Source organism: Podarcis filfolensis, assembly GCF_964270895.1.
Source record: "Podarcis filfolensis genome assembly, chromosome: 6".
NCBI classification, from domain to species: Eukaryota; Metazoa; Chordata; class Lepidosauria; order Squamata; family Lacertidae; genus Podarcis; species Podarcis filfolensis.
The window spans coordinates 39,498,638-39,512,258 of NC_139609.1; the positions used below are offsets into that span (position 1 = coordinate 39,498,638).

Genomic DNA, 13,621 nt, shown 5'->3' on the forward strand with positions numbered 1-13,621 from the left:
TCTCACTGACCGTACTCCGCACTTCTTTGCGTGTCCTTGCATTTTGATGGTTCCTTTTACTACAGTGGTACCTCGGGTTAAGTACTTAATTCGTTCCGGAGGTCGGTTCTTAACCTGAAACCTGAAGCACCACTTTAGCTAATAGGGCCTCCTGCTGCCGCCGCGCTGCCGGAGCACGATTTCTGTTCTCATCCTAAAGCAAAGTTCTTAACCTGAGGTAATATTTCTGGGTTAGCGGAGTCTGTAACCTGAAGCGTATGTAACCTGAAGCGTATGTAACCTAAGGTACCACTGTATTTGGATGGAATTGTGTATGTGTAAAACCAGTGTCTCTCCTCCACATTTTGTGTGCGTGTGACTGAAATGTAGCCTAATGTACAAAGGGAAATGTTACATCTGTTGTCCAGCTCCCTTTTTTCTCAGGCCCCTGGTCCACCCCTGGTGTGTGGCCCCTGGGAAGGGTGTTTATGAAGGAATGTGGCCCTCCAGTTGAAAAAGGTTTCCTTCTCCTGTTTTGGTAGATAGTGTTGATTTACTCACACGTTTGCTTGGAAGCTGGTTCATTTTGTATTGAAAGGATTAGTCAACACTGATGATAATTAATTTTAAAGTGCAATAATCATTTAATGTGAGGTTAACCATTCATTGTGTGCGAAGGGTGTAGTCATGATACCTCATTTAATTTGTCAAACGCAGCAGTCAAAGATAAAAAAGTTAAAAGCAATTTTTTAAAACCTTTGCTTGGCAGAAAGAAGTCCTTCCGGGAGTGCCTTTGGAAGTCAAGAGAACCTGAGATGGAGAAAGGATATGACTCACTGGCGGCAGAACACGGAAAAACTTGACAAGTAATGCTACCTTACCCAAAATAATAATATAATAATAATTTATTATTTATACCCCGCCCATCTGGCTGGGTTTCCCCAGCCACTCTGGGCGGCTTCCAACAGAACACTAAAATACAATAACCTATTAAACATTAAAAGCTTCCCTAAACAGGGCTGCCTTCAGATGTCTTCTAAAAGTTTGGTAGTTATTTTCCTCTTTGACATCTGGTGGGAGGACGTTCTACAGGGCTGGCGCCACTACCGAGAAGGCCCTCTGCCTGGTACCCAAACATTTTAACGTTGAAATGGCCAGTTGGCCAAGATAGGGACTGCCTTGCTCCTCACAGTATGAGCAGGTCTGGACCTGAACTGAGATAGGACTAACCTCATAAGAATAGTGCTATCACACACGTGTGTTGTTTATTTCAAAGAAAAGGAGGTTGCAATCCTACACCCACTTCCCTGGTAGTAAGTGTCATTAAACTCAATGGGACTTGCTCCTGACTAGACTTGTATAGGATTGTGCTGTAAGGGAAGATGACCAATGCACTGATAAGACGGCTATAGGATGCTTTAAGTTGCAGCCAAGAGTAACTAGGTGTAATTGCATGTGTGCCATCGGTCACTTACTCCATTAGAGCATTCTGGAGTTCTCCAAGCTGACTCCTCTCCTACCCTAATCCATCACTTTGATTATTTTTCCCACATGTGCTGTGCTTTTAGAAGCCACAAACCAGCCAGGTACTGTAGCTCTGGTGTACTGCTGTGTTTAATTTTTCCCCCTGTTGTGCGTCTGTACTTTTGCTATTGCAATTCTGGCTTTTGGCGCTTGGCAGCAGCTTTGTATGCCTGCCTGTGACTTCAGTGGTTCCTTTTGTTGTACGAGTGCCTGCTCGGGTTTGAAATGGTTGGGGTGGGGTGTTGGTTAGGTGTAGGACTTACGGTTGCAGCTTTGCTTGGCATGCTTTTTGTCTTCTAATAAGGCTCGTGCAGGTTTTGTTTGACTGAGGTGCTTTGCAGAAGGTCTGTGGGTTTGTTTGTTTGTTTCTTTGTTTTTTGCAACATGACCTGGCTGTGAAGTGTGAGGGTGTGTGTGTGTATGCTGCTACAGGATGTCCCTTTCCCCCCGCATAGCGCTGGGCACGTCTGAACTTTGGTGTGAAAATTGCAGTTCCCTGACAGTCCAATTAACATTACATCTTTTTGATGTAGTCTTAATTTGATCCCGGTAAAAGTTCTGGAGGTGTTTGGTTAAAGGGTCCACCAGCCGAAATGCAAAAACGTCACATGGCGTATAAACTGGAGGCAGGAATAAACCAGAGATCTGTAGATCTCCTTTTAAGAATTCTAGAGCACTCTCCTTTTCAAAGCCTTTGCAGCACCTGCAAGACCAGGGCATTCACTGCCTTCTGTACAATTCAGTTTTGCCTAGCACAATGTGAGTGTATGGGCAGTGCTCTTAAAACAGATTTAGCCCTGGAGATGTTCATCCTTGTGCAAGATCTCAGTCCAGCCTGCTGATGCATCATTGTGTTTTGGGCTCCTGGACAGCTTTCTCCTTTTCTGCCGAAGGCTCTGTCTGGCTCAGAAATAATTGTGGCAAAATGTGGGAAAGGCGTGACTCAGTGGTAGTGCATATGCTTTGCATGTAGTAAGGTCCCAGGTACAAGCCCTGCCATCTCCAGGCTCTACAGAAGCTTTCTCTTCATGTAAGGACTGCAATAGAAGTTGCCCTTGTGCGCGCACACACGCACACACCCCTAGAGGGAAGGAGGAGCTTGATGCTCCTACTAGGATTTTTAGCAGGCAGCTAGTATTGACCAATTGAATTATTATTATTATTATTATTAGTTTATTATCATTCCCTGCCCATTTGGCTGGGTTGCCCCAGCCACTCTGGCCAGCTTCCAACACATACTTCAATGGAAGTCAAGTGGAATAATTAGGGCTAAATTCCACTTTTCCAACAATGTGCCCCCCACCTCCCACCGCGCCAGTAAAAATGATGTTGGTTGGTCTGTTGCTAGCAGTGCATATTGTCTGCTCCAGATTGGTGCATACAGTAGCATGTTCTGCTACCATTTATGACAGATCATTGCCGGCTTTTGGTAAGCATATATGGTGGGAAGCAGGACATCAGCAGGACGTTTCATACATCACATAGACATTTCCACTGGTACCTACTACCTAGTAATGTTCGCCAGAAATTAATTCTCTTAGCGCCACCATGTGTTCACATCATAAAGTGCCATGCTGTCTTCACTGATGTAAAGATGAATAAAAAGATACTCATTTTCTTCAGTGTAGCCCTAGTTTCCCTTACCAAACTGTAATTTTAATCCTTTGGCTTTCATGAGGAAACGGTGGGCACCATTAGCAGGAAAAGACCCCATAACTTTATGAAAGGGAGGATATATACAAATCGTGTTAGTTAGGATTCAAAGAACTACTTCAGGAAGAGCCATAGATCAGTGATAGTGCACATATTTTCCATGGAAGAAAAATCTCTTGGTTTTTCGAGAGAAGAGGGCTTCCTGAGACCTTGTCTCAGTTTGTCCATCCAGTGGGCTATTTTTCTTTGAAGAGCTGCCCCATTCCACATCACAAAATGCTGTTGAAAGTCTCCTCTGTTTTAGTAGGCTTTTGCCTGGTAGCACAGCAGGGACCCAAGCAACCTTCTGAATAGAAGTGGTTTGATAAGATTTGGGAGACCATAATTTCCTACAAACTTAGCAAGTGCAACAATCCCACTGAAAATTTTTAACAGTGCCGTGGTTTCAGTTTATCTTCAAGCTTCTCATCAGATTCCTATAAAATACAAACACACACACACACAATCTCAGCTGTTAAGTAACATCTCCTTAAGCAAGTGATGGGGAACCTGTGGTCCTTTGTATGTCAGTGGATCCCAACTCCCATCGGATCCAGCCACTATGGCCAACAGTTCGGGATGATGGGAGTTGTAGTCCAACAACATTGGGAGTGCCATGGGTCCCCCACTGCTGTTTTTCTCTCACTGTACTCCCAAGCCTATCACTAACATGCTAATGTGATTTCCTTTTTCTCTTTATCTTTTATTACTCTGCTCCTCATTTTGTTGCAAGCATTATTAGCTTTATTTCATCTTAAAGTTCTTATATCATGTAAGCCATTGGTCCATCCAGCCCAGTAATATCTGCTTTGATTGGCTGTGGATCTCTAGGATCACAGGCAGAGGCCCTTGACCATTGGCCATACTACCTGGGCCCTGATAGGAGCTGGTCTGATAACATCTGGAGGGCCAGAGGTTCGCCATCCCTGCTTTTGTATTGAGCCTGTTTTTGGTGGTTCCTGCTGCTCAAGTGTTCTGCTAGAGCATGGTGATTATCTGATAAGCAATCTTATTTCTCCAGCTACAACAAAAAGTTTCTTTTCCTCGTTTCTCCAAAGAAAATTTATTTTTAATGCTTTTTTAGATCACGGGCTGAGATAGAACACGAGGCTCTTATCGATGGCAACTTGGCAACGGAAGCAAATCTGATCATTTTGGATACTTTGGAGATAGTAGTCCAGGTAAAGATGATAAAAGCCATTTTACAACCTTCCCGGTGCTCTGAATGCCTGAAGAACGGATAGTAGGCAAGACTAGCAATACCCCCTGTAGAAAGTGTATTCTGAAATGGCCATTCTCTCTCCATTGCACATGTTCACAGTGCTTCCATTTGCTGTGACTTCTGTCTGCAACAGCCCTAAAGTTGACTCCCCCGCCTCTCTTTTTTCCATTGTCTTTGGTTACAGACGGTCTCCGTGACCGAGTCCAAGGAAAGCATTCTTGGCGGAGTGCTGAAGGTTCTTTTACACAGCATGGCTTGCAACCAGAGCGCTCTTTACCTGCAGCATTGCTTTGCTACACAGAGGGCCTTGGTGTCAAAGGTGAGTGTCCTGAGGATGGGAGGGCAGCATGGAGTTAGAATTTCACTTCAGTATTCAACTTGTTTTCTGATTTGGAAAGTGTTGGACCTCCACAGTGGTGGCCGGCAAACTGCGGCTGATGATGGCCTCCTTTACTGGGAGCAGGCGTGCAACTGGGTCATGTTGAGCCCACAATGATTGTGGTGCGATTAATTTAACATTGTGTTGGTGTTTGGGGTGCAGCCACGACTGCTGAATGCTTGTCTCTCGCGCTGTCCTTCTAGTTCCCAGAACTGCTCTTTGAAGAGGAGACGGAGCAGTGTGCAGACTTATGCCTCCGACTCCTGCGCCACTGTAGCAGCAGCATCGGCACCATACGCTCGCATGCCAGCGCCTCCCTGTACCTCCTCATGAGGCAGAACTTTGAGATTGGGAATGTAAGTATAGCACTGGGGTGGGAAAGCCCTTTTGCAGCCAAAGGGCCACATTTTCTTCTGGGCAGTGTTTTGAGGGCCGTATGCCAGTGGCGGGCAGGGCAAGAGGGAAAAGTGGGTGGAGCAACAAATCTAAATTTTAGATTTGTACAGTAGGGTAGCTTTTGCACACACTTGCTCATCCCTTTCTGTCCTCCATCCAGACACAAGGACACATTCCATCCAAGCCAAAATACAAAGAGGGTGATGCAGGGCCAGTGGGGGGGGGGAAGTATAGAGGACCAAATAGAGAGGGCTGGAGGGCCGCACTGAGGCCTCAGGCCTGAAGATACCCACCCCTGGTATAGTGTTTCTGCAAGCATGAGGTGCAGTGCCTATCCAAACTGGTGCAAGAGAGGACAAGTGAGGAGCACTGATTTTTTGAGGGTCATATATTTTAAATGGGAATAGTCACACACGGACCAAAAGGCTTGTGTCATCTTTAAAGGAGAACACTTTAATCTGGAGTTAAACAGCTCAGCTATAAATTAATCATATGGATGGATGGAGTTCTGACCAGACCCCTCCAGGAGAATCAAACATGTTTGCTGTACTTTTTGGTTTGGGACTGCGATGCCTATTAAGCTGGTGTTGTCACCTGACGTTATTGGCGCAGTAACAATTTTTTGTTTGTTTGTTTGTTTCAGAACTTTGCCAGAGTGAAAATGCAGGTGACCATGTCACTCTCATCTTTAGTAGGAACATCTCAGAATTTTAATGAGGAGTTTCTGAGACGTTCTCTGAAAACCATTTTGACCTATGCTGAAGAGGACCTGGAACTAAGGGAAACAACGTTCCCTGATCAGGTTAGGAGGAATAGTACTTGACATAGATAAGTATGGGTTATTTTATTTCCTTAAGACCCACAATTTTCAGCTTACTTGCTTTTAGACTCAATAGGATGTTGATCCATATTGGAATTTCTGATGATGCAAAACCTGAATGTGAACATGGAGTGATACATGAAAATGTAATCAGATTGGGGGGGGGGCTTCAGGTCCCATAATCCTTGACCAATGGATGTGCTGACTGGGGCTGATGGGAGTTGAAGTCCAGCAACATCTGTGGGGCATCAGATTGGATATCCCTAGTATGGTTTTTTTTGTGTGGTGAGGGTTTATTTTGTATTTGTGTTGTGCTCTGCATCACTCTGAAATCCAATCTGATGGAAGTTGGTCTAAAAATGTCTCACATAAAATAAAATAACAATAGATAATTGTGTTAAGGTTCTAAACCAGACAGATTAAATGGTGAAATGAACAACAACAAAAAATGAAGTCTGACTTGACATTTCTAAGAAACTGCTCATCCACTCAAATAATTCAGTCCAACTTTGCTGGATGAATGAATGAATGAACGAACATAGAATTAACAAATATTGACTGGCGATGAATGCAAAATTAGAAATACTGGAGGGGAACATGATGTCTCCCTGGCAGGATTCGTTTTTTAAAAATAAACAATGGCAAGCGATTTTCGCAATTGAATTCCTGTCAGACAAATTCGAAGTAACCAACAAATCCTTGTTTTGCACAGAATATTTGTTTCAGAGACTTTCCCTCCCATTTCAGGTCCAAGATCTTGTGTTCAACCTCCATATGATCCTGTCTGATACAGTTAAGATGAAGGAGCACCAAGAAGACCCAGAGATGCTGGTGGACTTGATGTACAGGTACAGTTTTACTGGATATTCTGCTGTCTTAAGAAAATTTGAGTAAGTAAACGTACAATGATGTGACTCTCCTGGGTTTTTGAAAACTAGAATTGCCAAGGGATACCAGAATTCCCCAGACCTACGACTCACCTGGCTACAGAACATGGCTGGGAAACACTCAGAGAGAAGCAATCACGCAGAATCTGCACAATGTTTGGTCCACTCTGCAGGACTCGTTGCTGAATACTTGAGCATGCTTGAGGATCGGAAATATCTCCCTGTAGGATGCGTTACATTTCAGGTAATGCTCTTTGTTTACAAAACTGCACAGCTGGGCTTCTTGCCTTTCCACAAAGCAATGATGTAAGCCCCCCAGAAAACATAGCGTTGTTTATATTAAAAGAACATTTTCCAAAAATTCATGCGATAGAATTGCATTGCTCCACTTTGGCTGCTGGTACAATACATTGGAGGCACATTAGCTAAAAGCTTTTTCTGTTATTAATTTCGGCCATGCACAAAGGAATTTGCCATACTTATTTACTTGCCCAATAATTCCTAAAGTAGTTTGGTTTCATGTTTCTTCTCAAAGAGGATAGGTCTTTGGTACAGTGGCTTTCCCCCCGAAAAAGAACACCTTGTGGGTAAACCTATATTTCAAATTAACATTCTGCAGAGCAAAAAGAAAAAACTAAAGTTTAATTACATGTTACTATGTTCCATTAGAGTAGGACTTCGGCAGAATGGAAGCTACTTTGGTTTCAGACTTTGCAGCAGAGCATTGCCTGAACCTGGTGATGAATGAATTTTAAATAGTTGTTTTTTTGAATGAATTTTAAATAGTTGTTTTTTCAGTTTCTCTGGAACTGTAACTGCTGAAAGTAAACGTTATATATTTCCTCAGAACATCTCCTCGAACGTCCTGGAAGAATCTGCAGTTTCTGATGATGTCGTATCGCCAGATGAAGAAGGAATATGCTCTGGAAAGTATTTTACTGAAGCAGGTCTGGTTGGATTGCTGGAGCAAGCTGCAGCCTCTTTCTCCATGGTAGAAGAGTTTAATACATGTATTTAGTACAGTATTCCCTTATGGTTGCATAGTATATACGATCAGTGCCCTGCATTGGGGTGGGGAACCACAGGCCTGAGGGCCAAATGCAGGCCTCTGGATTATCCCCAGGCCACGCCCTTTCTCATGTCATGGCCCCTCCCCCTGGACCCCACCTCTCACCTGCTCTGCTCAGCATCCTTCTCAAGTGTTCTTGAGCTTCGATAAAGCCTCTTGTTTGTTTAAATGGAGAGAGAGGGAGGGATGTGGACATAGAAACCTCTGGTTTGAATACAGCCTAGCATACACAGGTGAGAATCACATCAGTTGTTTCACCCACTTTTGCCTCTGGCCACACTCACAGCTGGAATGGGGAATTTCCAGGTGTTAATGCAGGCCAGAAAATAGTTCCCCACCCCTGTTCTGCATGTAAATAAACACTGGGTGCAACTGAAATGCACAATGCAAAGTATAGAAGCTTCAGTATTTGCATTTCAGCTGCTTAGCTGCACTGAATTCCGTCGTTTAAGTGGCAGCAGCACTGACTCAAGTTGCTTGTGAACCAGCCCACATACTTTGTGCCGTTGGGATCATGGCTAAGCTGGTTCTCCAACATGCTGTGCTAAATCAGGATCCAACTGGAATGTGCATTCAGAAGTTGCTATGAAACCTTGTTCAGCACCGCAGTTCCTCAAATTTCTGTGTCATCAAGGTTGGCCTTGACCGTGTAGTGTTAGGAAGCTTCTGTCTGTGGATTGGAACACAGTTTTATATAATCTTTAAAAAGGCTCTCGTTCCATGGGCTGAAGCAAACATGCTGGCATCCCAGCACAGCTGCTACATAAGCTGTTAGCTGCTTCCTTCACACATGGACCAGCACATGAGCTGGGAGTCTTAAATCAGTATTCATCTAGTTTAAATTGGCCTTTGATGCATGGAGTCTTGCAAGCTTTTGGCAAAATGTACATTTGCACAGGTCTAACACACGACTGATACTTATACCATGCATTACTTGTTCCATCTCAGTAACCAAATAATCCCAAGCAAGTGTTTTAATTTCATTATTGTAATATAAGCATTATAATAACATATTGTACTCAGGCTGTTGCATGTCTGTTTTTTTGATGGATCGATAAAACCGCCTGACATGGACACTGTTTTGTAGGCTGGCATGTATGAAGCAGTCAATGAGGTTTACAAAATCCTCATTCCAATTCATGAAGCTAACAGAGATGCCAAGAAGCTTGCCACAATTCACGGTAAACTCCAGGAAGCATTCACCAAAATAGTTCATCAGGTAATGACTTAGGCTCTTGCTTGTAGTGTGGAGATCCTTAAAAGTATTTGTGTCATTTCCCCTTCAAGTTACATTGAAACCTCAATGGCAGTTGTTTTCCAGGTCATCAAAGCATTCAAAATATGGAGACCTTGTGGACAATATTGCAAAGTGTAAAAAATCAGCAAAACTAGGCAAAGAGAGCAATCAGATAAGTCCTAATTTTTCCAGAGCCATTCACCTAAGTCAGGTTACTCTAATGTAGTGTACTGCAAATTCATTCCTTGCTTGTGTTTTCCAGGCTAGAGACTGACTTCACAACATGTGAAAGTGTAGTTAAGGTGTTTTCATACTGCAATCCTGTTTACTCCCATTAGTTACTTAGCTGTAAGTAAGCAGGTATAATATTGCAGCCCAAAGCTATACATAGCTGGACAGCCTGGGGATTTAATTTTACTCTTTTGCATTTTGAGCTACCTGTTTGGCAGGTATCTCTTTTTTGCTGCTGCAACATCTCTCTGCTTGTGCAAACCATGACCTGCATTGTAGAGGCTGCGTAGTGATGAATGACCCTACTTTTGGGTGTGGAGAAGTGGGCTGGAAGTGTCATTGAAAGATGGCTCCATGAGCCAAGAGAAGAGCCCAGTGGAGGCATTAAAGCTCCCATGTTCATCAACAAGGGAAGAAGAAGTGAGGCTGCTGCAAGCAGCTCTCTCCCATCTCACACACTCCAGTCTGTGCCCTGCCATGTTGTCGGCATCTACAGCATGAATGTTGGGGTGGGACGGGGTTCTCGCATGTATAGCAATAGACACAAAGGACCCCTCTCTACAGACATTCATGCAGCACACGTGGATACCAAGAGAAGAGCATGTGACTCAATGCGGTCCTGCTTCTTCCGTGTTGATGAATGCAACAGCTAAATTTTCTATGGTATGTGGGGGCCAAAACAAGGGCAAGTTGGCACCACAGCAGCTGGGATCAGATTAGACTCTAAGCAAAACTTAAGGCACATTCCCAGGCAGTTCAGGCTAACGCCAGCTGAATTTAACCATGGTTAATTAACATGAAAGCTAATGTTAAGCATGCCCCCTTAAGCATTTGAAACCAGGATTTGAAGCTGAACAGTGGGTGCCTGGGCACAAAATTGCAGCCAGCTGTTGGCCATATACTGATAAATGAGGGCATTTGCATCTGTGCAGGGCCTCCAGAGGCTCTGCTAGATTGAGGCTATTATTTTCCATTTTGGTTACATTTTTACTTCCTGAATTTAGCAGGGAGATACTGTTTGGACAACTGGTTGTGCCATATGATTATTTTTAACTGGAGCTCAAGCACAAATGAAGAATGGTTTGCATTTTGCTTTATGGATATAAACAACAATGACACAAAATGAGCATTGCCATTCATTACTTGGGAACTGCAATTGTGTTCCACAGCATGCTGTTCAGCGCAAAAACTGAATCCCTCCAGCAGGACTAACCTGGGTTTCAGTGGCTGAACTTCAGGCTGGAATGGTGAATGCAATATAATAATTTCCGATTGCCAGAGGATTTGCATTTACGTTCAGTTTCCAGTACCCAATAATGGAGCTTCTTCATACTTAATATTTATTCTGGGCTATGAAACGAAAGGCTAATTTAAACGTGTGGCAGCTAAGCCATTTCAAGTGGATAGCACCTTATTGTTGATGGTTGTGTTTTGGCCTTTGAAAAGGAGCTGGTCTTGTTCCTGTGACATACCTTTTTGTTTTTTGTTTTTTTGTTTTACTTTTTATTACACAGAGTACTGGCTGGGAGGTAGGTAATGTTTTAGTTAGTAAAGAACACTAATAGATTGGTCTGATGATGACTCCTGCCAATGCTTTGCCCACATGTGCTAGCTGTGGGTATTTCTGTTGCTGTCTGCTATTGACCTGAATTAATTAACCAAAGAAGTATCAGTAAAACTGTTGTGGTCATTTTAGACAATTTAGGTAGTGCATGAATGCATTTGTATTATGACACTAATGAGGTTCTTTGGTGAATGAGCCACTTTTTACCATCACTAGTTTGTTATTTTTGTATTCCATTTCTCATCAATATTGACACAGAACTCCATTTCTTCCTACCATATTTTCATCCCCCAACACAGGGGTCGATTTAAGTTCTAATGCTCAAAGACCTTGAATGCAAAAAACTGTTTTCCGTTAGAAAGATGTTCACTCATATCCTAATGTATAACTGTAGTATTAATACTCTTCTGCTACATTAAGCTCTTAGCAAGAGTGAAATGAACTTGAGTTTAGCCCCAACTCTCAAATCTCTTAAGAATTAGGTCATGGGCTTCAACTGGGTGCCAAGATAGAGTCCTTTGTTTTGATTCTGAGATGTACAAAATTCAAATTCCTCTGCAGCAGTTCAGTGACCTAATACAGCTGATTCTGATGTATGTCTGGACCCAAACCATGAAAGTAATCCTTGAAGATCTTATGGGAGATACAATCCACCAACCTTGCCCTGGCTTGTATAAGAATGCCAGTTTCATCATCCCATGGACTGGGGGAGGGTTTACAGAGAATTATATGAAAGAGGGACTCTGCCTCAGCCTTTGTTTTGCTGAAAAGATTTCCTAAGCTTCATGAAGCAAGCTTAGAGGTTGTACAGTTCCCTTGCTTCCTGGACTGTGCACTACCTCCCGAAACCTTAGAATTCTGCCTTTGAGATTTGTGGTTAGTGCCCAGACTTTGACAAAAAGCAGAAAGACCCCTTTTGTGTTATTTGATTAGCTGTTTGGAAGTTACTGATATGGTTCTAATGTGGCCCATCATGCTGAGCAAATTTCCCGCCCAACTGCCTTTTAGATGATCGTGCCCCTTAAAGACTTGCACATTTATTTTTCAGACATCTCAAGATTCTTGGTTCTTTTTGCTGCAATGGCCTAAGATGGCTATCTGTCGGGAAATAGTTATAATGGAAAATACTGCAACAAATATCCGAGACTATAAATAGATAAGTTTGAACGCGGACACCTTCATTTTTTGTCGCAGGGCAGGCACATTCTTGAGAGTGGCATGGTTTGCACATAACACTAAGACATGGTTTAATAAATCATGGTTTAATTTTTTTGCCTGAACCCCGCCTAGCAGCTTAATCATGGTTTATTAACCACAAGCAAATTATGCTAATAAGCCATGGTGTGTTTTTTGTTTATAAACCCCGGCTTATGTTAACCATGGCATAAAGCTCAGTGTGAACTCATCCAAAATCAGATTCCCGTTGAAATAATTGGTGGTACAGGGCACTTAAGTATGTAAGCCCTTCTGATTTCAGTGGGACTCGAGTACTTCTAATTTCCTTACAGTTGTGTCTAAAATGTACCAATCAAACCTCCATCCTCATTTAAAAACAATAGAAGTGTCTCCAAATACATATCTTTTATATACACCAACGCAGACCAATTTTGTAAGGAATTTTAAGAATTTGGTAGCTGAAATATGTGTGTTTTGCATTCTCTTGTTGTTGTTAGTAAATATGTGAATAGTTTTTGGATTCCACCTCCCCAAAAGCTGTACAAGTTCTGATTTCTGCTTCTGATTTTCTCTGACTATTGTTGCTCTGTCAGATAAAAGTCCGGCTCTCTTGTTTAGAGCTTTGGTTCAGAAGAGCAATTACAGACAAGTCAAAACATCATCAAGGCATGTAATATCAAGAGTGCTAATTCCATGACCCGCCATCTGCAACGAGAGGCTTGGGGACCCAGAATCAGTTTTGGAGCTGGTGTACATTTTTGTACCACCTGGGAGCTGGCCCAAGCACGTGCAGCCTTTTACAATGCCCACTTTAACCGAAAGGCAAAGTTCATGTCACACAGACTCTCCATTTAGCTCAAGCGCTTGCTTGAAGTGGCACCCATACAGTTTGGTTGCTTCCGTCAACTGCACCATGATTCACCTCCCCCCGAAGGGTTTTCCTGGTGGTGTTAAAATTGGCACAAAACCACAGCAAAAGGCAGCTCGTGGCTGTTCCATTAATGGGATGACAGCCTGTGAGCATCTTTTCTGATCAATGTGTGTGATGCTAAATCGACCCCTGAAGTATATCCTGTCATCAGTTACAATTTTAACATTATTCAGTAATGTTCTATTGCATGGTAAAACACACCCATGGTTTATGTTCTTGTCCACTGCTTTGCACTTGAACTTTCCTCTTGCTGGACATTTTCCTTCTGTGTGGCCTTTTAATACCCATTGCATGTTATTTACCCAGTTCCAGTTTTTAAAATACTTTTTTTGTTTTGTTTATTTGCTGCCAAATGCTGCTTATTTGTTTTGGATTTTCCCTAATCAAAATACTTTCTGTTTTCTCCTCTATTGCCCTGGTTGCTGATCCTCCTCCCCACTTTTACTATTGTCTGTTGTGGTAAGTTCCTACTAAGTTGTTGGTGATTTTTTTTTTTTAAACTCCCATGGCATCC

At 42.8% G+C, this 13,621-nt stretch overlaps 1 protein-coding gene across 15 annotated transcripts in view; it reads left to right on the top strand.

The window, feature by feature from the left end:
- DOCK7 (dedicator of cytokinesis 7) overlaps positions 1–13,621 on the top strand; it is a 117,270-nt gene that overhangs the window by 91,886 nt on the left and 11,763 nt on the right. For 4 of the 15 annotated variants that reach the window (XM_083621221.1, XM_083621223.1, XM_083621214.1 and 1 more), the window contains 10 exons: positions 749–845; positions 4,280–4,376; positions 4,602–4,736; positions 5,000–5,152; positions 5,836–5,994; positions 6,760–6,860; positions 6,951–7,143; positions 7,747–7,890; positions 9,056–9,187; positions 10,951–10,965. In XM_083621221.1, the coding sequence (XP_083477347.1) occupies positions 749–845; positions 4,280–4,376; positions 4,602–4,736; positions 5,000–5,152; positions 5,836–5,994; positions 6,760–6,860; positions 6,951–7,143; positions 7,747–7,890; positions 9,056–9,187; positions 10,951–10,965 (1,226 nt within the window). Of the gene's footprint in view, positions 1–748; positions 846–1,547; positions 1,566–4,279; positions 4,377–4,601; positions 4,737–4,999; positions 5,153–5,835; positions 5,995–6,759; positions 6,861–6,950; positions 7,144–7,746; positions 7,891–9,055; positions 9,188–10,950; positions 10,966–12,048; positions 13,565–13,621 lie in introns of those variants that run through there. The other 11 variants (XM_083621224.1, XM_083621225.1, XM_083621216.1 and 8 more) reach the window with 4 other exon arrangements.